Raw genomic sequence first — 25,457 nt, forward strand, 5'->3', positions numbered from 1 at the left:
GCTTTCGGGGGGACCGGGTGCCCAGCCAGGCTCTGCCGCCAGTCCTGTGGCTTCCTCTGCTCAGGTTTATCTCAGAGCCTCACACCTTCCTCCGTCCTTGATTCACTCGAGCCCCGTCTGCAGCGTGCCCAGCGCAGCTCGGAACCGTGCCAGGCGCAGAGAAGCAGAGACTCCGTGTGTCCTCAGCGAGGCTGCGGGGGTGGGGAGGATGTGTGCGTGCGGAATGAAGCGAGGCGCATGACCCTGGGTGGGGGGTGTATCTGCGTCCAAGTGACAGGCCGCCCCGTGTCCCCACAGCTCAGCCAGCGCGGGCCAGGAGCTGTGGCTTCAGGGCCCAAATGGCAGCCGTAGGCCTGGCCCCCCCACCCCCGCCCCCGTCCCTTCTACGCGGCTCTCCTCTCTGGGGTCACCTGCCCTCTAGGGCCGGCTCGCCTGGGCCCGGAGGCCCGGCTGGGGCCTCCCGGCCACTCACTACGGCCCTGACCACGGTGCCCCGCTTGCCTCCGACCCAGGCGGCGCCCTCAGCGGCGCTGCCAGCCAGGAGCCCGGGACCCCGCGGCGGCCTCCGTGCTTCGGCCTCCCTAACGGCCGTCTCTCGTCCCGCAGGGCGCTGGTGTTCGTGTCCCACGGGGCCGGCGAGCACTGCGGCCGCTACGAGGAGCTGGCGCAGATGCTGGTGGGGCTGGGCCTGCTGGTCTTCGCCCACGATCACGGTGAGTACCGGCCCGCTCCGGGCCCCCCATCCGCCTCGCCCCACCCTGCTCCCTCCCCGGGCACGTCGCTCTGCTTCCCGCCCTGACACCGCGAAAGGCGTTCTCCGTGGGCTGCTTGTAAGTGAAAGACAGTTCTGTAAGCAAAAAAATGAGTGTCTGGCCTGCAGTTTCTGTCATGGCCGGGACTGAATGCAGGCTGATGGGAAGGCTCCACTGAAAACCCCCGGAGTTGGGATCCGTTTGTACGCGAACTCGTCCCAGGCCACGTCACCCTCTCTCACGTCCATTAAGCGCCCTCCGTGAGAAACCAGCCCTGGTTTCCCCTCGAGGGACTGTGGATGATGCTGACTCAGCGCAAGCTGGTTCACAGCCTGCAGAGACCTCCAGGCGTGTCCAGGGCACTTCAGACCAGGGGGACAGTCAGGGCCTTGAGGGCCGTGCGGGCCTGAGAAACTCCCCGACACGGGGCTCGTTCACATGCACACCTGTGCACGCACACGTCCGCAGGCCAAGTATTTAGTTCTTCCTCAGTATTGAAATCCACAGCAGCCACCAAAGCGCAGCGTCTGGTGCCTGAGTCTGCGGCTCTCTCACTGGGTGGGCGGTGTTCTCCGTGTCTGGGACGGCCCCCAGCCGAGATCTTTCTCTGCCTGAAAGTGAAGCTGGAAGAGTTCTCGTGACAGAATGTGGTGATTTCTGCGCTGCTGCAAGGTGGAAATCCATCACTGTCGCGCAGATGCAGAAACCGTGCTTGTGTTCCGTCCGGTATGGAAATAATGAGCTGCAGAGGGGGTGGGGGGCAGTGCCGGGCCTGGGGGGTCCTGGTGCTGGGGGACGCTTCGGGCGCTCTGTGTATAGGAACTGCAGCTGGGCTTGTGGTCCGGTCATGTCTGGCTCTTTGCGACCCCATGGACCACAGCACGCCAGGCCTCCCTGTCCATCACCAACCCCCGGGGCTTGCTCAAACTCGTGTCCATCGAGTCGGTGATGCCATCCAGCCATCGCATCCTCTGTCGTCCCCTTCGCCTCCTGCCTTCAATCTTTCCCAGCATCGCGGTCTTTTCCAGTGAGTCAGCTCTTCCCGTCAGGTGGCCGAAGGATTGGAGCTTCAGCTTCAACATCAGTCCTTTCAGTGAATACTCAGGACCAGTTTCCTTTAGGACGGACTGGTTGGCTCTCCTTTTGAGTTGCGGTGCTGGAGAAGACTCTTGAGAGTCCCTTGGACTGCGACTTGGTTGCCAAGAGCCCTTTTCCAGCCAGATACACGCAAGGCCCTGGTCCTTTTAACTGAGAATATTGACCGAGGCCTTGCTCACCGTGGGCTTCACGTTCCGTCGTGCTCAGCAGACGTTCCCAGTGATCTTTGTGGCCCATCTGAGAGGGAACATTCGAGGACTAGCCTGAGTTTCACAGCGGGATGCCACGCTGCCGTTATTTACTCTGGTGCTCCCCACATTGTCAGGCCCGTGGTGGGGATGACTTACTTTCTATCACATTCGTCTCCGGTAACATTTGTTACAAGGAGCTGAACAACAAGGGGGCGTTCTGAAAGCAAAGAGTATTTGTATCAGACAAACACGAGACAGCTCCAGCGGAATTTTGAGATAATCTGGTTTTGTCCTGGCATCAACCACCCTCTTGTCAGCTGCCCCTGGCCAGATCCGTGGGAGCGGGTAACTGCGTCATGCCTTGTTTGTGTGTGTGATCGTGGAACATTGAAAAACAATTGGAAGAGATTTTTTTAAGAGTAAAGAGAGAAAAGAAACAACCCCCGCTTTGAAGCTGAGGCCTGACTCTCACTGACTTCCAAATATAGCTTGACCACGGAGGCTGGCGCTCACCTTGCTTGATTGATTGAGCGGTTTCTTGCAGTGACTCACGGGCCGTCTTGCTGGGGTCCAGCCCCGGTGGATCGAGGGAATTCGAAGGGTGGACGGTGTTGGTGAGGAGACTTATTTGTTTATTGATATAAGATTAGATTAAGAAAGAACAATGTAGTAGGAGAATCAAGTGGAGGAAGAGGGCTGAACAGCTTGGATTACGCGGAAGGCCAACACAGTTCCAGACAAGGAGTTTGCACCATCTACGGAGGGCCACCGGCGCTCGCTTGAATATCTAAGGGTGCCCCGCCTTAGGCTCCCTGTCGCGTGGGTCTTAACAGCCAGGGCAAGTAAGTAGGCTTGGCGAGCCTCTGCGCCCCAGATGGGAATTCAGCCTGAAATTAGAGTAAAGAGCAGAGGGAGGGAAAGGGAGAAAAGGAGACACACACACTCACACACACACACACACACACACACACACACACACACACACACACACACGGGGGAAACCAGTCCAGCAACTGGCCCGTCCTCTATTGTTCGAAGGCCTTTTATACTTTTGATAAAACATGGAGATCAATGGGTAACACAAAGTTATGCAGCGTTAGCAGTCCAGACTCTTATCAAAACCAGGCTTTTCTCTCTGCATACCTAATTGTATACACAAGTCGTAGGTGATTTACATCATCTTCTGGCCAAAAGGGCCGATTAACATTTTACAGGCTTTTTTCTGATAAGGGTTTGTCAACCAGAAGACTTATTTGTGTTGATCTTCCCAAAGTCCGGTGCCACTCTCAGAAAGCACTAAATAAAGTTACATTCTTACATAGCAAAGATACAGCAACTTATAACAAGTAAAAGGAGTACAGTGATTTATAACAAAAGAAAAGTAATTAACTCAAAAGTCCAGTGTTGCTAACATCAAAACTACTATGTATCCTTTTCCACATCCCGTTTACATTGATTAACATCCTCCCAGGTGCCTAAAAGATGAAGGATATGGAGGCCTGGCAGCAGTCATTGAGTCAACTGTGAAAACCCGTCACCAATATGATTTTTAGCTCTTTAGAAAAGGCTCTGTATCTTTAAGACGCTTTTAAGCTTTGTGCCTCTCGCAGTTGGGGGTCTGTAAGCAATTCCCAAGCTGTAAGAGGTCCAGGGAACCTGTTAGGCAAGCTAGAGAGCTATCAGAGGAGTTTAACTGAAACATCCCTTTCAAATGCAGACGACTAAAGCCCTGATTTGACTTTTTCCAGAGAATATCAGAGGAGTGGAAAAGCAGGCAGATTCTTATTTTGGGGGGTGGATGCTCAGGAAATTCCAGGGGGAAAACCTGAGGTCTGATTAGCCTTGCCATCAGAGCTCTGCCACATGACCTTGTCACGGGTGGAATTCCTCACGCGGGCTCCCAGCACCGTCTCTCTGGCAAGTACCCGGTGGAGGTACTTTTACTCAAGACGTGAGCTGCGTGACGGTCCTCGTCTGGCGCTGAGGGTGGCCAAGGCTCCCTTCGTGGGAGAAGCGGGTGCAGGGGTCCTGTGCGGGCTGGGGAAGCAGCTGCTGGTGGTCAGCGCCCGGAGCCCCCGTGTTTCTCGTGGAGAGGCGGGCCTGGGGGTCCTAGGGGGCTGGAGCCCAGGCCTCTGGTGCCTCCTTCCTCTCTCCATGCGGCTGACCCGTTCACACCAGGCTGACCCCTACGGAGAGGGGCTTCGTTCTTTTCTGCTTAGCTGTTAAATATGAGCAGGCCTCCATGGCGAGAGTGTCAGAGCAGTGATGTGGCCAGTTGGAGGGAGAGGGCCCAGGGCCTGGCGGACGCCACCTCCCTGTCTCTGGGGTCTGCAGTCATTTGTCACCCCTCTGCCCCGGGGACCCGCCCCCCACCACCCACCTGAGGCAGACACGCCTGTGTCCAGCCACCTGGAGTGCGATCCCAGCCGTGGACCGCAGACGCCCAGCCATTCCCAGCCTCAGTTTCCTCATCTACCGAATGGGCAGGCGGTGTGCTGATAGAATGGGAGTAGGCATGTCTGGGGGCAGCAGAGGGTGGTGCCTCCTCTCCACTCTGCCAGCTGCGAGGCCCCCTCCGGCCCCCTCGCAGAGCAGCAGGCGCACTGGACCGGGGGCGTCGAGGCCAGAGGCAGCGGCGCTGGGTCCTTGGGTCCCCTTTCTGGCCGCAGCGGCTCCAGGGGAGATTGGCCGAAGGACAGACAAGGCTTCTCAAAGCGAGCAGGCCTGCCAAGGGTGGGTTCAAGGCTGGTTCCTGGGACATGATCCACAGAAGCACGGCTTGCTGCAGATCCTATGCTGACTCGATTTTAGGGTAAATCTGGTTGCTTGGCTGAGCTCCGGGGTTTCCTTGTTCAGATGGAAGCCTGGGGACGTTGGGGCCGGGTGGCCGGCTGCGTCTCCCCACACGCCCGGTGGGCTGCGAACACAGGGTGCTCAGCTAGCGTCTTGCTTAACTGTTTTGTTTGACCTTAGACTTTTATAGGCAGCCTCATGGACACAGAGGACTCTGCCAGAAGTGAGAACTTCATTCCTGCCGTTCATTAAGTGCCAGCTGCGTGGCAGGCTCTGGCTGGGGCCCTTCTCATGCTTTATCTGCAAGCCTCGTAACGCTTGAGTCCATCCCCCTATTTCAGAGGTGATGGTCTGAGGCCCTCCTCGTCCACACACGTACCGGCGTCAGACCCCTGATCTTGGTAAATTATTTCAAACGAGGGGTTGTTTTTCTCCCAGGACGAGCAGAGCCCGAGGTGGGTTCAGGACACCGCCGTGTCTGTCGGCCCGAGGCTGCGTCTGCAGCTCTGCTCAGCTGCTCTTAGCACGTGGCTTTCATGCCCACGGGTACTGGCTCTGGCCTGCGGTCTCGCAGGAAGGCGATGCAGGCAGCGGTGGAGAGGCCGGGCTGGGCTCCTGCCGGGAGAGCAGACCTGTCTCGGTGCTTCCGCCGAGTTCCAGCCACACTGTGTGCAGCGACCGGGGTGGGTGGGGGGCATCCAGCTTGTTCGCTGTGTGTTTGCTGATCCCGACCAAACCGGGCTCTGTGAGCAGGAAGGACGCAGCGTGGACCCTCCAGGCACCTCCCCTCCTCTGCCTGCCACACCGCGGGCTCATCGTTGAACAGAGCTTTTCTCAACCGTCTCCACCCTGTGTATTTTGTGAGCCGTGTTTAACTCACAGCGGCACCTCTCTATCTCACCCGTCCCCCTCGGCTTTCCGAAGCTCCGGTGAGGAGGACGTTGCCAGGGTTATTGGTGCACCACGTTCTGATGCGGTGACCGTTTCAATCAGGTGGACGTTCCTGACCGTGCATTAGCCCTGGGTCAGGTGCTGTCGAGGGGGAGCACGTGGACACGGGCCCTGCCCCTGTTTGCAGCCCCCGTCAGGGTTCTCACTATCCGCGGAGGAAACTCTCCCTTCTGCTGACGGCAGCAAGCTCCCGGCGGGTGGAGACGGCCGTCCCGCCCTTGGTCCCACAGCCTCCTCCTTGCTGAGCAGAGTGCGGAGGCGTCACCAAGGTTTGTGGAATGAAAGGAGGAGTGCATGGCCCGGGGTAGACGCGACCAGAGTCGCTGTGAACGGCGGCAAACGCCCGCATGCGAGTCTCCATGTCCGCAGGGCGGGGAGGACCCCGCGGCAGGGCCAGGACTCTGGGCTCTGGCGGCCGAGGCTGGGGCAGAGGAGCCCCGAGGCCCGTAACTCAGGTGCTCAGGTGGGCTCGGCCTCTTGCAAGTACACAGCCTCCCAGCGCCAGGGGCTGGCGGGATGCTGGGTTTTGTGGGATGAGGAGGAGCTTGAGAGGAGAGGAAGGGAGTGGAGGCAGCACCAGTCACCAAGAGCTGTGGTTCTCATCGGGTGCCCCCAAAACACTGGGGAGTCGCTCCCAGGACCCCTCGTTCCGTAGAGACTGATCTCTTGGTGTGGCCGGGCGTGTCGGGACCCTTGAGACGCCCCCCGGGTGAGTCTGATGAGCAGCTGTGGTTTGAGAACTGCTGTTCCAGGCAGGGGAGCTTGTGTGAGTGAAACCCAGATACACGGGGGCATGGGCGCGTCCTTCTGCGGGAGTCCCGGCCTGGACCCTGGAGTGTAGCTCAGGAGCGGGAGGGGAGCGAGACCCCAGCCTGCGACGCTCCGGGCTCCGAGATGAGACGCCATGGACCTTGAAGCTCAGGAAGGGACCCTCAGCAGAGGGCGACCAGCCCGGGAGACGAGGTCCAGGATTCGGCCAGTGGTGGTGGGTACTGGCAGGGGTGGGGGCTCCAGGGGGCAGAGGAGGTGGAAGGACGGGCTGGCAGTTTCCGTGCTGTTCCAAATGCGGCGCCGAGAAACCCGGGCTCGCGTTCACGCCGGCCCCGGTCACCAGCTGCTCTCGGTGACTCACTGGAAACCCCTCGGAACAGGAGTGGGGGGCCGGGGGGCGGGTGGCCCCAGATCCACCTGCTGCGGGCGGCGGGTGCCCTTCCGTCTCCGGGCCCTTCCCACGGGCAGCACCCTGATTGCACCCCGTGCGTCCCGGATTCCACTGGCGGGGTGGGACCCGGGTTGCCCTGTCTTTAGTGACAAAGGAGAAAAGAACCATTTCTCACTGATCAGCAGTGAATTCATTATCTGCAGATATTTAGGGAAAGTGTTCAAGGCAGTTGGTCTGTTTCTTTTTAAAGAACTCAGCCAGGGGCGGGGGCGTCTCAGAAGAGGAAGTCCTGGGGGAGGTTCTGCCTGGCCCCCAGGGTGGGGCCCTGCCCAGGCAGAAGCCGCCTTTGGGAAATCCAGGGGGAAATTGGTGTGGGCATGGCCTCCAGGCGCGGGCAGTTCTGAGTCACGGTCACTCTTGGGGTCAGTTCTGCGCTTCTGGCAGTCGGCGTCATGCGCTCTGTTTGCAAAGTTTGACTCATCTATTCTTTTTCTCGCCTTACTTAGTAAATGTGAAAGCGAGATTGATGCCTGAACAGTCGCGGGGCCCGGCCCCGGCGGACGGGCGAGCCCGCTGCGGCCTGTCAGGTGCGGGAGGGGGGCCCAGCCGCCTCCACGTGGCGTCCAGGTCTTAGAGGTCCCTCCTGCTCCGTCCTCAGTCACGTCACACATCCCTGACCTGCCAGCTCGGACTTGCCTCTTTCTTGCATAAAAACAAACTCTGTGAGTCTCTGTTTGAAGTGAAAGTCACTCAGTCGTGTCTGACTCTTTGTGACCCCATGAACTATACAGTCCTTGGAATTCTCCAGGCCAGCATACTGGAGTGGGTATCCTCTCCCTTCTCCAGGGGGTTTTCCTGACCCAGGGATCGAACCCAGGTCTCCCACATTGCAGGCAGACTCTTTACCAGCTGAGCCCCAAAGGAATCTGCTCATCAGTGAACTGGAGCTGATGGTGGTAATAACCGCAGTGAGGGTGCCCGCGGCTGTGGGACGGATGGACAGAGGGCGGGTTCACGTCGCTGGCAGACGGTCCTGGGAGGCCGGTGGAAACGCAGACGCTGGCTGGCCCCCAGGTTTTGGGATTCAACTGGGCAGGTTCCAAGAAGGTGCCCGGGTCACTGCTGCTGTTTCTTCTATAGAGCTTAATTGTTTTAATGTTTATTTACTTTCGTTGAAGGCTTCGTGTTGCTGAGCCAGGTCTGCAGCGCGTGAGATCTTTAGGTGCGACCTGTGAACTCGTAGTTACGGCCTGTGGGATCTGGTTCCCGGAGCAGGGATCGACCCTGCATTGGGAGTGTGGGGTCTTAGCCACTGGACCCCCAGGGAAGTTCCTAGGATTTACTCTAAATAAGGCACAGCGTCGACATTGTTAGCACTGGGCAGGGGCGCTGTATCTGTGCAGGAGGCAGATTGGGCATCTCCTATAGCAGATGGGGTCCGAAAACCTCCCGCGTGAGGTCTGTGCTGGGCTGTGGGCTGTGGAAAGGTCGGGGACCTCCCGCGGAGCCTCCGGGGTCCCCCGGGGCCTGGTGCAACTGTCCCTGGGGTTAAGGGGGCGGTCTTCACCCTGGGGGTTCGTCATGGGGAGAAGCGTCAGAGGACACGGCTGGAAACCTTGGGCGGGGCGTGCACCCTCCGAGAGCCTCCTGTGACTCACAGCATCTACCTGGAAGGAACGCGGGGCGGTAGCTGCCGGTCGCACGATGGATGCTCAGTAAACATCCACGCTGCACCCCGCCCTGGAGACCCCAGCCCTCTTCACCCTGGACATGGCCTTCAGGAACGGAGCCTCCTGGTCCAGCCCCCAGACCAGCGGGCCAGTCTCCATCCTCGGTCACAGGCGGCTCACCCTCCCCACTTTTCTTGGTCCAGCTCCGTGTCGCCCTCGACGGGTGTCTCTGCCACAGAGCAGCCTCTTTGCCCGGGTCTGCCCCTGTCATTGCCGTTTGGTCACTCAGTCGTGTCCGACGCTGCGACCCCGTGGACTGCAGCATACCCGGCCTCCCTGTCCATCACCAGCTCCCAGAGTTTGCTCAGACTCATGTCCATCGAGTCGGTGATGCCATCTGACCATCGCATCCTCTGCCGCCGCATTCTGCTCCCGCCTTCAGTCTTTCCCAGCATCAGGGTCTTTTCCAAGGAGTCAGCTCCTCGCATGAGGAGGCCAAAATATTGAAGCTTCAGCTTCAGCATCAGTCCTTCCAGTGAATGTTCACAACTGATTTCCTCTAGGATGGACTGGTTGGATCTCCTTGCTGTCCAAGGGACTCTCAAGAGTCTTCCTCCATCACCGCAGTTTGAAAGCATCAATCCTGTCTTTATTCACTGCTGGTTCCATCTCTAAAGATATTTAGACAGCGCTCACTGGGGAAGGTGCCCTCATCTACTCATGCATAGAAGCAGGAGACGAACGCGGGTGGGGATGCAAGCTGGCAGCCTTTTTGAGGGTTAGAAGCAAGTTCCGGTCTGAGTCCTGAGCAGGGCTCCTTGGGAGGGGCTGTGACAGCCGCTTGGAATGCTCTGGAAGCCCAGTGTTTTCTCATCTCAGGGCGGGAGCCGCCTGATAACCTGCCACCCGGTTACCTTTCAAGAGGAATTTCCCCCGAGGGACTGAGAACCACCCACGTGGCCGAGACTTTCTGATAAGGAGGAGACAGACCCCAGTCCTTGCCTCTGGAGGAAGCGGTTTCTGGGGTGTTCCAGTGAGTCACCTGCTGGAAGAGGAAAAAGTCGAGTTGCCTGCAGGTGATGCTGTTAGGAAGGAAGGGGGGTAATCCAGAAAGGAAGTTCTCAGCCCCCTGGATGCTCTGTGCACAGTCCAGGAACCCGGAAAACCGTTCGAGGACCTGACGGCAACGTGCACATAACAGAAGTCATGTTTGACCTGGCGTCGGGAAGGCGGGCATTCAGGTCAGCCTTGCTACAGCGCGCTTGGTCCCCGGGTCACCGTCTGAGTAGTTTTAAGGGCTGGGCTGGGCTCTTTGCTGCTGCCGCGTGTGGGTTTCCATAGTTGAGTGGGGGCTGCTCTCTAGCTGTGGTCCGCCAGCATCTCATTTGGGGGCCTCTCTGGCACCCCACTCCAGTGCTCCTGCCTGGAAAATCCCATGGGGATTTTCCTGGTGGGCTGCAGTCCGTGGGGTCGCAGGAGCCGGACACGACTGAGCGACTTCACTGGGTGGAGGAGCCTGGTGGGCTGCAGTCCTGGGGTCGCAGGAGCCGGACACGACTGAGTGACTTCGCTGGGTGGAGGAGCCTGGTGGGCTGCAGTCCGTGGGGTCGCAAGGAGCCGGACACGACTGAGCGACTTCACTTTCACTTTCACTTTCTGCTGAGGATCAGGGGCTTCCGCGGTTGTGGCGTGCAGGCTCTGGCGCCTGGCCTTAGTAGCTGTGGTTCACAGCCTTGGTTGCCCTGTGGCACGTGGGATCTTCTTGGACCAGGGATCGAACCCGTGTCCCTTGCCTTGGGAGGTGGTTTCTTGATCCCTGGACCACCAGGGAGGCCCCCCCAGACGCCTTCTGCCTTGGAACAGGCTGCAGCCGGCTTGTTGTTCAGCTGCCCGGTCGTGTCTGCCATGGGCCTGGCTTCGGGTCACACTTACTCTGGGTTATTTTTTCCCATCTGCAAATACTGGGTCTTTGCCTGAAGACGTTCAAGCCGGGTGGATCGGCACGTGTCCCCAGCTAGTGTTTGTGACCCGGCAGATTCTTCCTGCGCACGTGAGAGCAGGACCCTGGCGCGGCCGGGGTGAGAGACGGGGCCTGGAGGGGATGCCCGGGCCCAGGCCCCAGCCCCCCGTCTCAGCAGCAGATGGTGTGGTCAGGGTCCCAGGCCCCCTTCCTCATGAGCTGGGGCTGCAGAGGGTGGTGCCTGGCGCAGGGTGCCCGTGACTGCCACCCGCACTGAGAGCCCGCGGGGCCCAGGGCTGCCGGGCAGGAGTTCCTCCCCTGAAGGCTCATGGCTGAAGCTGAAGGAGGGGTCGTAGCCACTGGGCTTTGGGTCCCCGACAAAGCTGCAGCCGCAGTCGACCCATCTCCGCCTTCCGGGCGTGCAGGTGTGGGTTCAGGGTCTCACCTTGATCTGCAGGTTGGCACCAAGACCCCAGGTTCCCAGGACTGGGTCCCCCACACGTCCCCGCCCGCTGACCTTTCAGTAAGTTGAAAGTAGAAATAGTTCTGGCTGCAGATGGCGGGGGAAGGGAGCTGCTGAAAGAAGTTCGCAAGCTCAGGGGCCAGGTCGTTGCTGCTTGTGTCCCCCGGGGGTGGGCGAGGGGAGGCTGCACCACGTGCCGCGCAGCAGTGGGGGGAGGGAGCCCGGGGGAGGGGCATCGCCTCCACCTCTGAGATGCAGCCTTTCTGAAGTGCGAGCTCAAGCGGCATGTGACCGGCCGCCTGCCGCCAGGAGCTAAAAATAACCGGCTGTGATGCTTCCAGGGATGGGGCGGGAGGAGGAGAGGGGGGCAGCTGGCACCCCCCTGCACCCCGGGAAACGACCCCTGCTGCAGGCGGGAGGCCTCATGGGCCTCTGGGGCGATTCTTAACTGTGCATGTCACCAGCCTGCAATGATAAACGCCCAGCTGCACACACGCGCCCCTGCCCAGGGGGCTCTGTGGCCTTTGCTGGGTTTTGCTCTGCGCGTGGCTTCCACGGTTGGAAGAAGGGTCCCTTCCTCATCCCACAGCCAGCCGGGCAGGGCCTCCCTTAAATGCTGTCCCGTGAGTGGCGAGAGGGAGCAGTCCGAGGCCGCTGGGGCCCTCGGGGGAGACTCAGGCCAAGAACAGCTCGTGATCTAGCCCCTGGGGCCTTGCGCGACTGGGGCCTGCCTGGACATTCAAGGAGGAGGCCCGGCCTAGGAGGGCAGGCAAGTCCACACAGGAGAGCTGGGCTCCCAGAGGCCGTGCCAGAGAAGTGAGTTTGCAGGACGGATGGGGGTGGGGGGCGAAGGTGGCCGGGGGCCGCGCCCAAGGTCGGCCCTGGACGGACTGTGTGCTACGCCACTCCGGGCCTCTGTTTCTTCATCTGCGAAAAATGAGACCAGCAAGGCCTGCAGCGTGGGCTGGACCAACGCAGACCAAGCGTGCCACCGGCGTGAAAGTCGGGGTGCAGTCTGCCCCGGCCACACCATGGAGCAGCTTTCCTGGGAGCTCCTGGTTCTGGAAGCAGAGGGTGGGAAGCAGGGGCCCTGCCGCTGGAGACAGATGCCCCCAGCCTCTCACCCTTCCCGATCCAAGCCAGCCAACCGGCCCAGCACCCCGAACGAGACACAGCATCGGGGAGGAAGGGCGTTGCCTGGGGAGTCCCGGGAAGCAGGCAGGCTGGTCATGGCCTGGCTGGGGATGCCCCTGACTGCAGGCCCCCTCTCAGTGTGGTCAGCCTCAGACGTGCCCCCCAACTCTAAGCACTCAGGCCAACAGTGGCCAACGGCCCAGGCTTCCTGACTCCTGCCCAGAACATTGCACCTAGCAAGGTCTCTGAATGTCTGCTGAATCCGAGGCATCTGATGGAAAACCACGGTTTCTGTGGGTTTGCCCAAGTTCAGGCTGGTGAATCATGTGCGTGTGTACAAATCTGGGCTGGAAAGTCGGCTCAGGCATTCCTGCTGGGGGAGAACCGTCACCTCCGTGCTAGTCATGATTTCCGCGGGTCTCTCCTCGTCGACTCCTGGCAGCAGGGTGGTGGCAACAGGCGGCGTGGCTGCGAGGCGGCTTAGAGACGGGGAGCAACCTGCTGAAGGCCTCACAGCCTTCCAGGAGAGACAGCTGGGCCAAGCCCCTGTGTTCTTGCCCTTGCCAAGGTCTTGACTTCCAGAGAACTGCTTTGGGGTAGGGGCCGGGGTGTCCGCCTCCCACCGCCCCTCGCAGGGTTCTGCTGGGAGAGGCTTGACTCCTACAGGGGGACCGGGCTCCACCCAGGGACCGACAGTGTCGGAGTCAGTCCTGGGAGCAGAAACATGGTCCTCCCACCCCCGAGTCCTCAGACAGCATTGCTGCGTTTCCATCCCCTGAGCGCCACGGGGCGGGGGGCCAGGGGGTTGTCACTGGCGGCGTGAACCCAGCCGGGATGAGCTCTGTGCGACGCCCTTGGACGAAGGCAGAGGGGCCTGGCTCAGGGCCTGGCCCGTGTTTCTGGCAGTGTGGCTGGGACGAGTCAGTTCACCTGCCGGAACCTCAGTCTTCCCATCTGAGCAATGGGCCCGTCTGAGGGATGGTCCATCATTGTGCCGGCACAGACTCTGCAGTAAGTGTGTGGCTCCTCCCCTCCCCTCCACTCTGCTCTGCGTGGAGGCTGTGACGGCCCCCGCTCCGCCGTGCTTCCCTCCTTCAGCCCAGAAAGCCAGCTGGGCGGGGACCGTCAGCATGAGGGCGAGGGGGCCGGCTCTGCCCCCCTCCCTGAGTTCCCAGAGTCCTGGAGAGGGGCCGGGTCATCGTGCCACCGTAAGGCAATGATTCCTTTCCTGGCTGCTGTGCAGATGCACCAGATCAGAAAATGGCTGAGAGAGTTTATTTGGTGGAAACTATGTCTTTTACCAAAAAAAAAACACGAAAGGAGAGGAATCACGTGTGCTGCTTCATCTCAAGGTCAAGGGAGTCCAGGGTCCCTGGGAGGTGCTGAGGCCCAGGCAGCTCAGGGGCCGGCCAGGCCCCCCTCGTGCACGGGCTCGAAGCCTTTGGTGGAGCGTTCGGCACCATCCCTGTGCTCTGACGTCTGCCGGCAGGAGCGGCCTGTGCTGAGACTGCCGAGTGGCCCGGGTGGACACGGACGTCCCTCTCGAGCTCGAGGCCTAAAGGAGGTGGGCTGACCCTCACTGGACACGCGGTGTGCGGGGTGCGACGCTGAGGCTCTGGTTCACGTCTGTGTGGGGACAGGTGTGGACGCTGTCCAGACATGAGCTGGTCTCAGTGGCGGGATGGCAGCGTCGCGACCCCTGACCCCAGGTGTTTCCCCTGCAGCTGGAGCGTCTGCCTGCTTCCCCTTTAGCAGTGACTTATCATCATGGTGAAGCTGCTGGCTTCCCCATCAAATGCGTCCGACTTCAAGGCCCCCTTTAAAGAGCGAGCGAGAAAAGGAACTCTGAGTGCTGTCTCCGCTCTCCTGTCTCCAGCGACAGGGCTGCGGAGGGAGGCGGGGGCTCTGTGTCCAGCGCCAGGGCCGGGGCTCGGGAGGGCTGGGAGTGAGGGTCAGCGTGTGCAGAGGACCTCAGCGTCGCCTCCTCGCGCCTGAGCCTCCCTCCCTCTCGGTTCATCGATTTGTTTGCTCGTTCATCCCAGCACTGCCACTCCGGGTTCACACCGGCTCCGCCCTTCAGACCCTACGTGGAAATGAGTGACTTCAGAGCGTGTAACTGGGAGGGAGAGAAAATTGGCTGGGGTGGGCGGTGGGGCTGGGGAGGCTGGCCTCCCCGAGGTGGTGGCAGCTGAGCAGAGACCAGGAGGGGGGTGCGACTGCCAGGGCAGGGGGCGCCTCAGGGTGGCAGGAGCCTGGGCGTCACGAGACGGCGTGCGGGAGGCGACACGGGGAGCGGCGCCACCTCGGGCCAGGGGCCCCGGCCTCTTGCCTGTCACTCAGTCACTCCACAGCCCCACAGGCTGCAGCTCTCGAGGGTCCGCTGTCCTCCACCATCTCCCGGAGCTCGCTCAAACTCATGTCGATCGGGTCGGTGATGCCACCCAACCATCTCATCCTCTGTCGACCCCTTCTCCTCCTGCCCTCTGTCTTTCTCAGCATCAGGGTCTCTTCCAAGGAGTCAGCCCTTCGTATCAACTGGCCAAAGTACTGGAGCTTCAGCATCAGCACCGACGGAGCAGGACGTGGCTAGACCACTGGCGAGAGAGGGTGAGATGGTTGGACGGCATCACTGACTCAAGGGACATGAGTCTGGGCAAACTCTGGGAGATAGTGAAGGACAGGGAAGCCTGGCGGGCTGCAGTCCATGGGGTGGCAAGAGTTGACCCTTCTCAGTGACAGAACGAAAGTCCACCCTGGAATGATGGCTCTGTTGTGTCATCAGGAAACCAGCTTGCTTCCGTCCTGCCGGAGAGATGTGTCCCTCTTGGTCCACAAAGGCAGCTGGAGTCCCAGCCATCACATCATGTTTCTATTTCAGGCATTAGAAAGGCTGCCTGCCTCCCCTCTCTCTAGCCTCATCTGCTGATTGCCTCTTACCTCTGAATGCCTAGACCTTAGTCAGGGGCTTCCCTGGTGGCTCAGCTGGCAAAGAATCCACTTTCTGTGCGGGAGATCTGGGTTCAGTCCCTGGGGAAGGGAGAGGCTACCCACTCCAGTATCCTGGCCTGGAGGATCGCAGGGACTGTGTAGTCCTTGGGGTCACAGAGAGTTGGGCGTGACTGAGCGACTTTCGCTTCACAGAACTTAGTCATGTCGCCACACCCATTGCAAAGCTGCTAGAGAGGCTGGGGCTAAAGAGTTGCTTCAGCTGGTTTCACAGCTGGTCTGAATAAAATCGGGGTTGAAAAAAGTGAAAGTGTTAGTCACTCAGTGGTGTCCAACTCTTTGTGGACTGTGGCCCACCAGGCTCTGTCCATGAAGATTCTCCAGGCCAGAATGCGGCAGTGGGTGGCCTTTCCCTTCTCCAGGAGTTAGGTCACTGCCCAGAAGGGAGAGCGTGGATGCTGGCAAGCGGACAGCAGCCTGTGCCAGCTCCTCTGTTCCCAGGAAGGGACCAGTTTTCCATTAACAGTCGTGAGAGATGTGAGTCCCTGTGTAAAGAAGTAATCGGGTAAATATTAACTGGTTCGTGGGCAGGGTACGATCCTGTATCAGTGAGGGCAGTTCCAGCGATGCAGCTGGGTGACCCTGCCTCCCGTGGAGAGGTCTGGGCTCACGGGAGGCTCGTGGGGGGGGACTTGCTCTGGAAACGGTGACACTTACCCCACAAGTCCGCCAGCCCCAGCTGCACTGCTGGCGGCCGCCCTGAGCAGGCACTGTGTCCCGTGTTCCCGCCCCGTGCTGCCGTCTCGCGTTGGCACCTGCCCTTCACGCGCCCTCTGACCCACGCCTGGCCGTCGTGTGAGCGTGTGGGCAGGGGGCTGAGACGCAGGCCGGGGGCCAGGACAGCGCCCTGCGCTGCGTGGGGCTGCACTCGCGTACATCCACCCCCAGCTTTGCTCAACGGCCATCCCCCTGTTGCAGAGAACAGAGCGCGGCGCACGTGAGCCCGCTGCTGACTCTGGGTTTTCCCCGGCTCCCGGGTCACCACGGCTCGTGGGAAGTGAAATTGTCTGAATTCGGGTTTTACCTTCTGCTTTTCTCGCTGAGGTTGAGCAACGTTGGGGCAGCCCCCACCCGGCCGCGGCTGGGGCTGTGTCGGCAGGGAGAGCGGCTGGGGTCTGACCAGGGTCTGACGGCCCTCGAGTGGTGCAGCCCACCGCCCCCCCGGAGGCTGGGGGTGAGCACCCCGTGAGACCTCGTTCCTCCTGCTCAGGCGCTCCCACGGGCTCTGGCAAGTTTGGGGACAGAAAGTGAGACTCGTCGGGGATGTTCTGGTTTAAAGGGCACGCGGCGCGTGAACACAGGTGCTGGTCCGCACACGTGAAAATCTCCGGACAAGCCTGCCCAGAAAACCCCTCCCTTTTCCACAGTCCCTCCCTTTGGTCTCCTCCAAGGCCGAGGAGGACTTGGGGAATGAGGGCGAGACCCCCGCCCAGGACCGCCCTCCCCTCCCAGGACCCCCTCCCAGGCACCACTCAGGAAGCGCCCTGCCAGGCCTGCAGGGTAAACCCCCTCAGGTGGCAGAGTGCAGCTAGCCAGCTGTGACCAGAGGCTGCGGTCTCCTCTCCCGGGCCAGGTTGCTGGGGGGTGGCCAGGGGTTTGGGGGTGACGAGGGGAAACCCGGGTGATGTGTGTGCAGAGCGGAGACCCCAGGGTGGACGCACTGTGTTTCTAGGTAGCCTTCTCTCCCCGCAGCACGAGGCTTAAGAAGGCTCGCCTAATGGTTGACGGCGCTGGAGCAAAGTGAACCCTAAACGGGCAGCTTGTCTCCCTTGGTCTGGATGCCTCCCCTTTCGAGGGGATCCCAGGAGCTCAGTGGGAACCGCGTAGCGCCGTGCGCGGGCCCCGGGGTCGGAGGTCACTGCGGGGGCTGGGTTCCTGGGGGGAAGTGCAGGATGAGGAGGCACCGAGAAGTGGGGTGAAGCCGGGGCGTGGGGGAAGGGCAGGCGTCCTCCCCTTCCACCCCAGCGGCTGGAATGGCCACAGGCAGAGCTCTCGCCTGTGGGGCACGGGGCCTGCGGCCCAGGAGGCTGGAGCCAAGTGCGCAGCTGGGCAGAGCCCCAGAGGCCGCGAGGTGGTTGTGATGGGAATGCCACCTCCGGGAGGACAGGGCCTGGCCGGTGCTGGCCAGTCCAGACTGGTCCGGGCCTGCCCACCCCAGCCTCCACGCCAGAGGTCGCCCCATCCTTGAGGACAGGGTGTCGGGGGCCCTGCTGGGCGTGGCGAGACCTGCGCGTCTGGGGACGGGCTCCTCGCCGCCCTGACGCCCGCAGCCCTGTCGACGGCGGCTCCAGGCCACCTCGTTTGCAGAAGGAACGTTCCTGCCCTGGACCGCACGCTGCCCTTGTTGCTGTTGGCACCTCCAGCGAGGAGGGCGGTGGCAGAGAGCTGACGGTGTTTGCCCAGGCTCCCAAGCGGCACAGTGAGACCCCAGGCCTCGCAGCGTCTGACGCCGGTTCACTGAGCTGCAGGCGCTGAGCCTGGCCGCCGACCCGGTTGGGTCACATAGCTCGAGAATCCAGGGAATGTGGCTGGAACCAGGGATCTATTCCGGCTGGGAGACTCAGCTGTGGACTCAGGCTTGACCCCCAGGACGTCCCCCGGGGCAGGAAGAGGGTGTGGAAGCGAGTGCACCTCCCCAGGGCTGGGCTTGCCGCTTCTGCCGCTTGACACCCCTGCTTCTGTTTCGTGGGTCTTTTTTGTATTTTCTGATCTGTCCGGGTTCCTTTTGCGCTTTTCTGTGAATAGCGAGTCTTCCATTTTTGTTTCGATTCTTTTCCTGCTGGTGAGAATCTGATGTTTATTTTATTATGCAAAAGTAGGGAACCTCTTTTTTTTTTTAAATATAAGGCTTTTGACTCAGAAAAATCAATCAGGGGTACAAGAACAAGTAAACGGAAGGAGATTTTTTCCTCTCGGATAAAAATAGCAGCAGTGTGCCTGCCTTTTAGATTAAGACAAGAAAGGCGAGAAAGGTAAAGCCATTCGACAGTCCCATGTTCTGTGGGCTTATGGCTGTGGGGAGAGGGAGGAGGAAGCCCGAGACAGGGGTGCAAGCCTGCTCTAGTGAAGAGGCGGGAACAGCCCTGGCGCCCTCCTGGAGGGGTGGCTGGTCCAGACCTGGGCACATGCAGGCCCCCTGAAAGGAAGGAGAGAGGTCTGTGATTCCAGCTTTGGACAGGCCTCCAAGGCATATTGTTAAGGGAACCAAATGGAGTCCTGTTTATGGACAGAAAGAGCCCAACACAGACTTATCTGGAGGTAGAGACCCGCGTGCGACTGGAGAACGCTCCGGGAGTCCCCCGGCCCAGGATCAGGGTGAGCAGTGCTGAGGCTTCGTCCGCCGTGTGCTGCAGTTCAGGCGCCGTGCGCCCCCGTGGCCCGCAGCACGCCAGGCCTCCCTGTCCTTCACCGTCTCCTGGAGTTCACTCAGACTCACGTCCATCGAGTCGGTGATGCCGTCCAAGCATCTCGTCCTCTGGCCTCCCCTTCTCTTCCCGCCCACAGTCTCTCCCAGCATCAGAGGCCTTTCCAGAGAGTCGGCACCGTTGTTCACATGCTTTGTAATTCACAGTGAATAACTTGAGGGCTTGTGGGCCTGGTGTCATCTGCGGCCGTGCCAGTGTGGGGCCCGCCATGCCCCGGGGGTGGGCTGGGACACCCAGACGTCCACCTCAGGAACCAGCCTCCAGCCAGGGCCCTGCCCCGTCTGAGGACAGGTGTGCACTGAGCCAGGCTTCCCCACCCGGGCCAGTGAGACAGCGGCCAGTCAGCCGCTCAGCTGCCGCGCTGACTCAGTGCCTGCCGTTCGTCTGGCTGGTGGCCCCTGAGTCTGGGCAGCGGGTGTCAGGCTGGGGAGGCGTCCCCTGGTCGCTGGCCAGTGGGGTTTCTGGAAGCTGTGAGACCTCTGGAGCCTGGGTGCAGGCCTGGCCAGGTGTCACCTGGGCTGCGTGCAGTCAGAGTAAGTCGTGAACAGGTATCCAGTCCCGAGCAGGGTCGGGTCCTGCCAGGGGGAGCGGGGGCTGCTTCCCCGCCAGCCCAGAAGGGACCAGGGCAAGCCCACAGGTGTGTTTCCGAGAGGCGAAGACGGCAGAATGAAATGAAAAGCGCCTCGTGGAGCGGCTTCTGATAATTGCTTTTTCTGTCCCGGTGGCGCCTAGGGGATTGTGCTGATGGCCCTGAGCAGGCCTCAGCCGCCTCGTGGCTCCATTAAGGGCCCTTCAGCCCGACTGTCATTCCCTCCTCACCCCCCACCGGCTCCTCGTCTCCAAGCCCGCGACACCTCGCCCCCCCCGCTTTCATGCCCGAATGCGCCAGCTCCAATTACAGGCGCTTCTCAGGAGCGGATATGATTGCAGAGCTGCTGGCTTTGTTTTCAGGCTTTATGTGTCTGTACCGATGGACAAGTGTGATGTTTCAGAAAATAAGACAGCCTTAACTTTGCCCCCTCGCCCGGTGTGACAAAAATACCAGTTCACTGTGGACATTTAGGAAAATACAGGACACCAGAACAAAACCACCTTAATCTGATTACCCCCAGAGACCCCCACTCTGCGGCGCGTTCTTTCAGCTGCGTGCGTGTGTCTGCGTGGTGTCACGTCTGTGTGGTATTGCGTGTGTGTGTTCTGGTATGCGTGTGGTGGTGTGTGGTGTGTGTGTGGTATTACATGTGCGTGTGGCATTTGAGTATGTGTTGTGTGTGTGGTGTTACGTGTGTCTGTGTGTATATGACTGTATGTGTATGTGTGTATGACTGTGTGTGTACATGTGTGTGGTTTTGTGTGTGTCTGTGTGTATAGGATTATATGTATATGTATGTGTGAGTGGTATTCTGTGTGAGTATCTGTGTATATGTGAGTGTGTGTGTGGTATTCTGTGTGTGTCTCTGTATATGTGAGTGTGTGTACGGGTGTGTGGTATTCTGTGTGTGTGTACGGGTGTGTACAGGTGTCTGTGTGTACGGGTGTGTGGTATTCTGTGTGTGTATCTGTGTATATGTGAGTGTGTGTGTGGTATTCTGTGTGTGTGTATATATGATTGTGTGTCTGTGTGTGTATGTGTGTGTGTGTACGGGTGTGTGGTATTCTGTGTGTGTGTCTCTGTATATGTGAATGTGTGTCTGTGTCTGTCTCTGTGTGTGTGTGTGGAGATGACAGAGCCCAGAGTGGACCGCTGTCCGCGCCGTGTCCCTGGGCCATGGGCTGACCCCCGCCCCTGCGGTGTGCTCTGGGCCCTTGGTCTTTCCTCTTTCCTCTGCTTTTCCCCGAGTTGCTTCTGCAGGTGTGAAGTGTGAGCGAGGCGAGTGGAAGCTGATGGGCGCAGACTGGGGGCCGTGTCCTGGGCTGCACTGGGGAAGGGGCCGGGCCCAGAGAGGGCGAGCGTCCTGCTCGGGGCCACCCAGCAGGCCGGGGGCTGGCCGGAGCCTGGACTCCTAGACGGGGCCCAGCCCAGCTTGCTGGCCCCCTTGTCTCGGAGGCCTTCTCCACAGCAAAGCCCCGAGGGCCTCTCTCGCTCGGGCTGGACTCGAGACCCCCTTTCAGTCCCTGTGGGCCTGCTGGTTAACCTGGGGGGAGCCCCTCGTCAGCGACCCCGACCTCTGGCCCCCCGCGGTCCCTGCTTCCCTGAGGCGTGGCTGGGACTCGAGGCTCCAGCCCCCGCAGCCCGTCTCCGGGGTGCGGCGCTGCGGGTGAGGCCGTCAGAGCATCGTCGTTTGCCGACGCCGGTCCCGGGCCCCGGAGGCACAGGGAGGAATCGGGGGGCCTCCTGGGGGGCACACAGGACGAGGAGGGCTGAGTGCCACGGTGGGGCAGGAAGAGATCCCAAAGGAGCGTGTGTGGAGCCTGGAGTGGGGGGAGGACGGAGCGAGGGGCCCTGGGGACGCGGCCCCGAGCCGTCGGAGGGAGGTGCCCGGGGGCCCCAGGAGGAGCGGCGGGACCCGCTCGCACCCCGAGGTCACTCCCTCCTGGGGCAGGGCCCCTCAGGTTTGCAGACCCCTCCCGGCAGAAACACAGAGGCAGGGCAGGAGCAGACGCATGCTCCCCGCAGGCCCGCAGGCCCGGCAGGCGGTGTGCAGACCCCTGCGCTGGAGGAGGCCGGGGGCTAGAGCGCATGTGGTCAGGGAGCCTGGGGGTCGCTCGGCGAGGAGGGCGGGGCTGGGGTGCGACTCCCTGGCAGGGCTGAGCAGGAAGAGCGAGGCGGGCCGGGGGTCCCAGCAGCTGCACGGATGAGGTGTGCCGTGGGGGAGAGGGTGGACCCCTGCTGGCACCCAGGCACCCCTGGACAGCCCTTCTGCTCCTGGACTCGCCACCGTGAGGTCGACACGAGGCACAAAGGAGGAGCAGTGATTGCCGGCCGGCGATGCGGCTGCGCAGGGACCTCCTTCCTCGTTTACTCGCCCAGCAGTGCCCGCTTGAATCGGGGCGATTTTCACCGAGGGGAGAATCAGGACCACGGCCGTGAGGCAGGTCCACATCCGAGCTCACCGCCAGATGCAGCCGGATTCAAACCCAGACCTGGCGCCAGCGTTCACATTCTTCCTCCAGAAACTCTGCCAGTCGAGCGCTCACAGAGCCGGGGAGAACACACGTCGGAACAAGAGCCCGTCGCATCCACCGGCTAGCAAAAAGACGGTCCTAAGGACACGGAGTTTAAAAGTGGAGTATCTGGGGAAACCAGGTCAGGTCGGGACTCAGCCTGATCTGACCTATGGTTGCCCATCCCTTGGACCCTCTATGAAATCTTGTTTTCTTAACATTAAACCTTTTCCTGAAGTTCCACGCCCATGGGACTGCTGGCCTGGTGGAGTCTGCCTGCAGCGCCATTGGGAATCAGCTGCGCATCCTGTTTCTCTGTCGAGCACGCTTATCTCTCGAGCTCGTTGCGTCCTGGAACCTCTGTCCCAGCCTCTCCCGCCCTGCAGCTGCTGCCTGTTTGTGAAGCTCAGGCTCTTCCTGTGTGTGTTCAGCCTCCACCAAGATCTGGGGGAAAGGTCTGGCCTTTCTGGGCAACTCTGGCTCACCTGGCCTCACGCAGAGCCCCACCCGCTCATGAGATGGAAAAGGAGCGTAACCCCGGGGAGGGGTGGCCGAGCCCAGGGGACCGGCCCGCCCAGCCGTCCCGCCGCTGCTGTGAAAGGGAGGCTGCCTCGCTTGATGCTGAGAGCCGCAGCTACGACACTTTCTGTCATGCTGTTCCCTCTTATTTATGCGGTGGAGAGGAGGATGTTTTCAAATACACCCTCTAAATATGAAATCCTGAGAATGCATTATTTCTAAAATGCTACACCATTAACTGCCTCTCAGCTGGTTACATTATAACGCGTGTTGTTGTAACAGCTCAAAAAAAAAAAGAAAAATTCCGAGGCGAGATGTGTTTCCATAGCCCATATGCCGAATCCTGGCACCCTTATACCTTTTTTCAAGCTGTTGTCAATTAGGGGAGAAATTAATTTCTGTCTCGCTGTCCTCCACACCATTGAGTCTGCGCATGGATGCTGTGGGAACCCCCTTTCTCCTGCCGTCCAGGGGCGCTCGTGCGGCGGGCTCTGGGGGACGAAAGCACGTCGCTCCAAGTGTCCGTGATGGAAGCCTGGACCATCCGCAGACAGAAGAGGGAACAAACTGTTCCAGGCCAGCAAGCTGCAACCTCGGCCTCTTTCTGGAGAGGGTGAGAGACGCAAGCAGAACCTCCCGATCACGCGGTGCTTACTCCCTGTCCGGCCGGGGACGGACACCCGCCAGCGGGGCAGCGCCAGGTTCTGTCCGGCCCCTTCTGCTCGCCGTGGTCTGTCTGCCCGGGCCTCTGTCCTGTGCTGTCTGCTCTGAAATAAGAAGGGCGTTGCTAGCATCTGTGCGGTGTGTCGGCTGTGATGACCGGGTGTGGCGCCTCTTAGCTTAAGGGCACAGTTCTTCTGCTTTTGAATCCTCTTTGGCCTCCTGTCCTTACCCTTCGGCACAGAAGGCTGTTGCGTGTGGGGTTTCTGCTGTGAGATGTCTCAGGAGCTCAGAAAACAAGCCAGACCTTCGTTCGAAATGAAGGGCTTTGAAAGTGTCAGTTGCTCAGCCGTGTCTGACTCTTTGCGACCGCCATAGACGGCAGCCCACCAGGCTCCTCTGCCCATGGGATTCTCCAGGCAAGAGTACTGGGTGGGTGGACATTTCCTTCTCCAGGGGATCTTCCCCACCCAGGGACTGAACCTGGGTCTCCTGTGTTGGTAGGCGGATTCTTTCCCTGCAAATGCAGGAGACCCAGTTCGATGCCCGGGAAAGATCCCATGAAAATGGGCTTTGAAACCGTGATGCTGAATCCTGAATAGCACGATCTCCCTGCAGCCTGAAGTCGGGAGGGTCTGTGGAGGAACTGGCTTCCTCTTTCCCGCAGAGCAATGAGGGGGGACGGGAAGCAGGAGGCGCAGGGCGGTCTGGGGGAAACCTGCCGGCCCTGGGACGGGAAGCTCTCCGTCGCGCCCCCTCTGGGTGCGCCTGATGCGGCTCGAGCTTTCACAGAAGTCCTCCCAGCAGCCAGGACCCCGGCTCGCCCAGCCTCGGCTGTCCTACGCGCCGTTGTTCGGGTCAGGCACGTGCTCTGTGGTGTCTCCCTACCAAAGGCCGAGGAATGAGTTGCCCTAAAAAAGGAGAGAAAACCATCTGATGGCATGTTCTGCAGCCCCAAACAGCAGCTTTCTGTAGGGTTTTCACCTGGAAGCAAAGAACCAAAATGGGAAGAACGTGGGTTTGTGATACCTCCTGAAATAGAGACAGAGCTGTAACTCCCTGAGCTGACAGGGATGTGATGGAATCCACACTTCCGTGCTGGGCTGGGGACCACGGAAATTCTCGAGTCGGAGAGTGTTGTCGAGGCTATAAATGAGGACTCCCCGAAATAGTCGTATCTTTCAATCTAGACATCCTGATTTGGCAAGTTTACCCTAACGATTCTATAAGCATCTGTGAGAAGTTGTCCATCTCAGTGTTGTTTAGAATAGCAGAGATTGTCGACGACCTCAGCGCCCTGCCATTGAGAGCGACGTGAACTCCGACTCGACCCCGAGAGGGTATCATGCAGTGTAAGTCACAGTTGCACGTCATACAAGTGTGGGGGAAACAATTCACATAGTCCACGTGTTGCGTGAAACGTCACTCCCCCCCAGAGCCGCAGAGCCTAGCCAAGACTGGACCCTAGCAGGCAAGCGGGACGTGTTGGTCCAGTCGAAAGGGTCAGCTGCTGCCTTCTTCCTTCAGTGGCCCTGGAGGACGCTCGTCAGCTGCAGGACAGTCTTCCTCCCTGGCTACGTCCTAACACACACGCCCTGGATGGGAGATGAGGCTGTTGACTGAGCGAGGAGTCTGGTCACACTCCCCGACTGCCCTGGTCAGGGATGCTTGTGGCCACCTCCCTTAGGGCCTTCTGCCCCTCTGTGAGGCCCCTGGGGGTCCCCACAAAAGTCCGCCAACAGAGAACACAGTCCTTGCCGAGCAGGTGGCTTTGTCTTGTCTGGGACGACTCGGGCTGGCCAAGAGGAGCCGGGAGGCCATGCCAGCTGAGATAGCGGCGCAGACAGGTCAGGGGCCCCCGGGGGCCTCAGGAGGGGCCTCGTGGCTGTGTGGGTCATCAAAGACATCAGAGGTGACCTCGAAGGGGTGCCTCAGAACTTGAGCTCTTTTCCTCCAAGGATGTACGTGCCCTGGAGGGCGTCACAGGGCAGCTGGTACCGTTTCCCTTCGGCCTTCGGCCGTCTCGGAAGTGAGGCCGGACCTGACGTTTACTGCTGCTTGGCCAGGGCGGGGCTGCTTTGTTGCTTTTTTGTTTAAAACATTTTTAAAAGTAATTAGAAATCATTTGTTCTGCTGTGCTAGGTCTTAGTTGCAGCAGTCGGGACCTAGTCGTCCCCTGACCAGGGGTTGAACCCAGACCTCCCGCATTGGGAACATGGGCTCCCAGCCACGGGACCACCAGGAAAGCTCCTGTCGCTCTACAAAAAATCTGGTTTTGTCATCTCCACAGCTGATATTTGCTGTCCACTTTGTGCGTAACCCAGACCTGCGCACTTGACGTGGTGGCCTTGGTTCATCTTGCCCACAGTCCGAGGAGGGCACCCCCGCTCTGGGGGGTCCCCAGGGAGTCGCAACGCTGCAGGAGGCCGGCACCCTGTGGGAGCCGGGTTCCGTCTAAGACACCCAATCCCGAGCTGTCCCTGGGCCCACGCCCGCCTCCACTGACGTCTCCCTGGCTTTTCCCAGGCAATCCGCTGGGACCACGGGCAGCTTCTGTAACCGGAGCAA

The 25,457-nt window shown here is 60.4% G+C and overlaps 1 protein-coding gene across 6 annotated transcripts in view; it reads left to right on the top strand.

The window, feature by feature from the left end:
• MGLL (monoglyceride lipase) overlaps window positions 1-25,457 on the top strand; it is an 87,873-nt gene that overhangs the window by 33,019 nt on the left and 29,397 nt on the right. For 3 of the 6 annotated variants that reach the window (XM_018067056.1, XM_018067052.1, XM_018067053.1), the window contains exons 3-4: window positions 607-713; window positions 14,671-14,781. In XM_018067056.1, the coding sequence (XP_017922545.1) occupies window positions 607-713; window positions 14,671-14,781 (218 nt within the window). The remainder of the gene's footprint in view (window positions 1-606; window positions 714-14,670; window positions 14,782-25,457) is intronic. The other 3 variants (XM_018067058.1, XM_018067055.1, XM_018067057.1) reach the window with 1 other exon arrangement.

The sequence above is a fragment of the Capra hircus genome, chromosome 22 (assembly GCF_001704415.2).
Source record: "Capra hircus breed San Clemente chromosome 22, ASM170441v1, whole genome shotgun sequence".
Lineage (NCBI taxonomy): Eukaryota > Metazoa > Chordata > Mammalia > Artiodactyla > Bovidae > Capra > Capra hircus.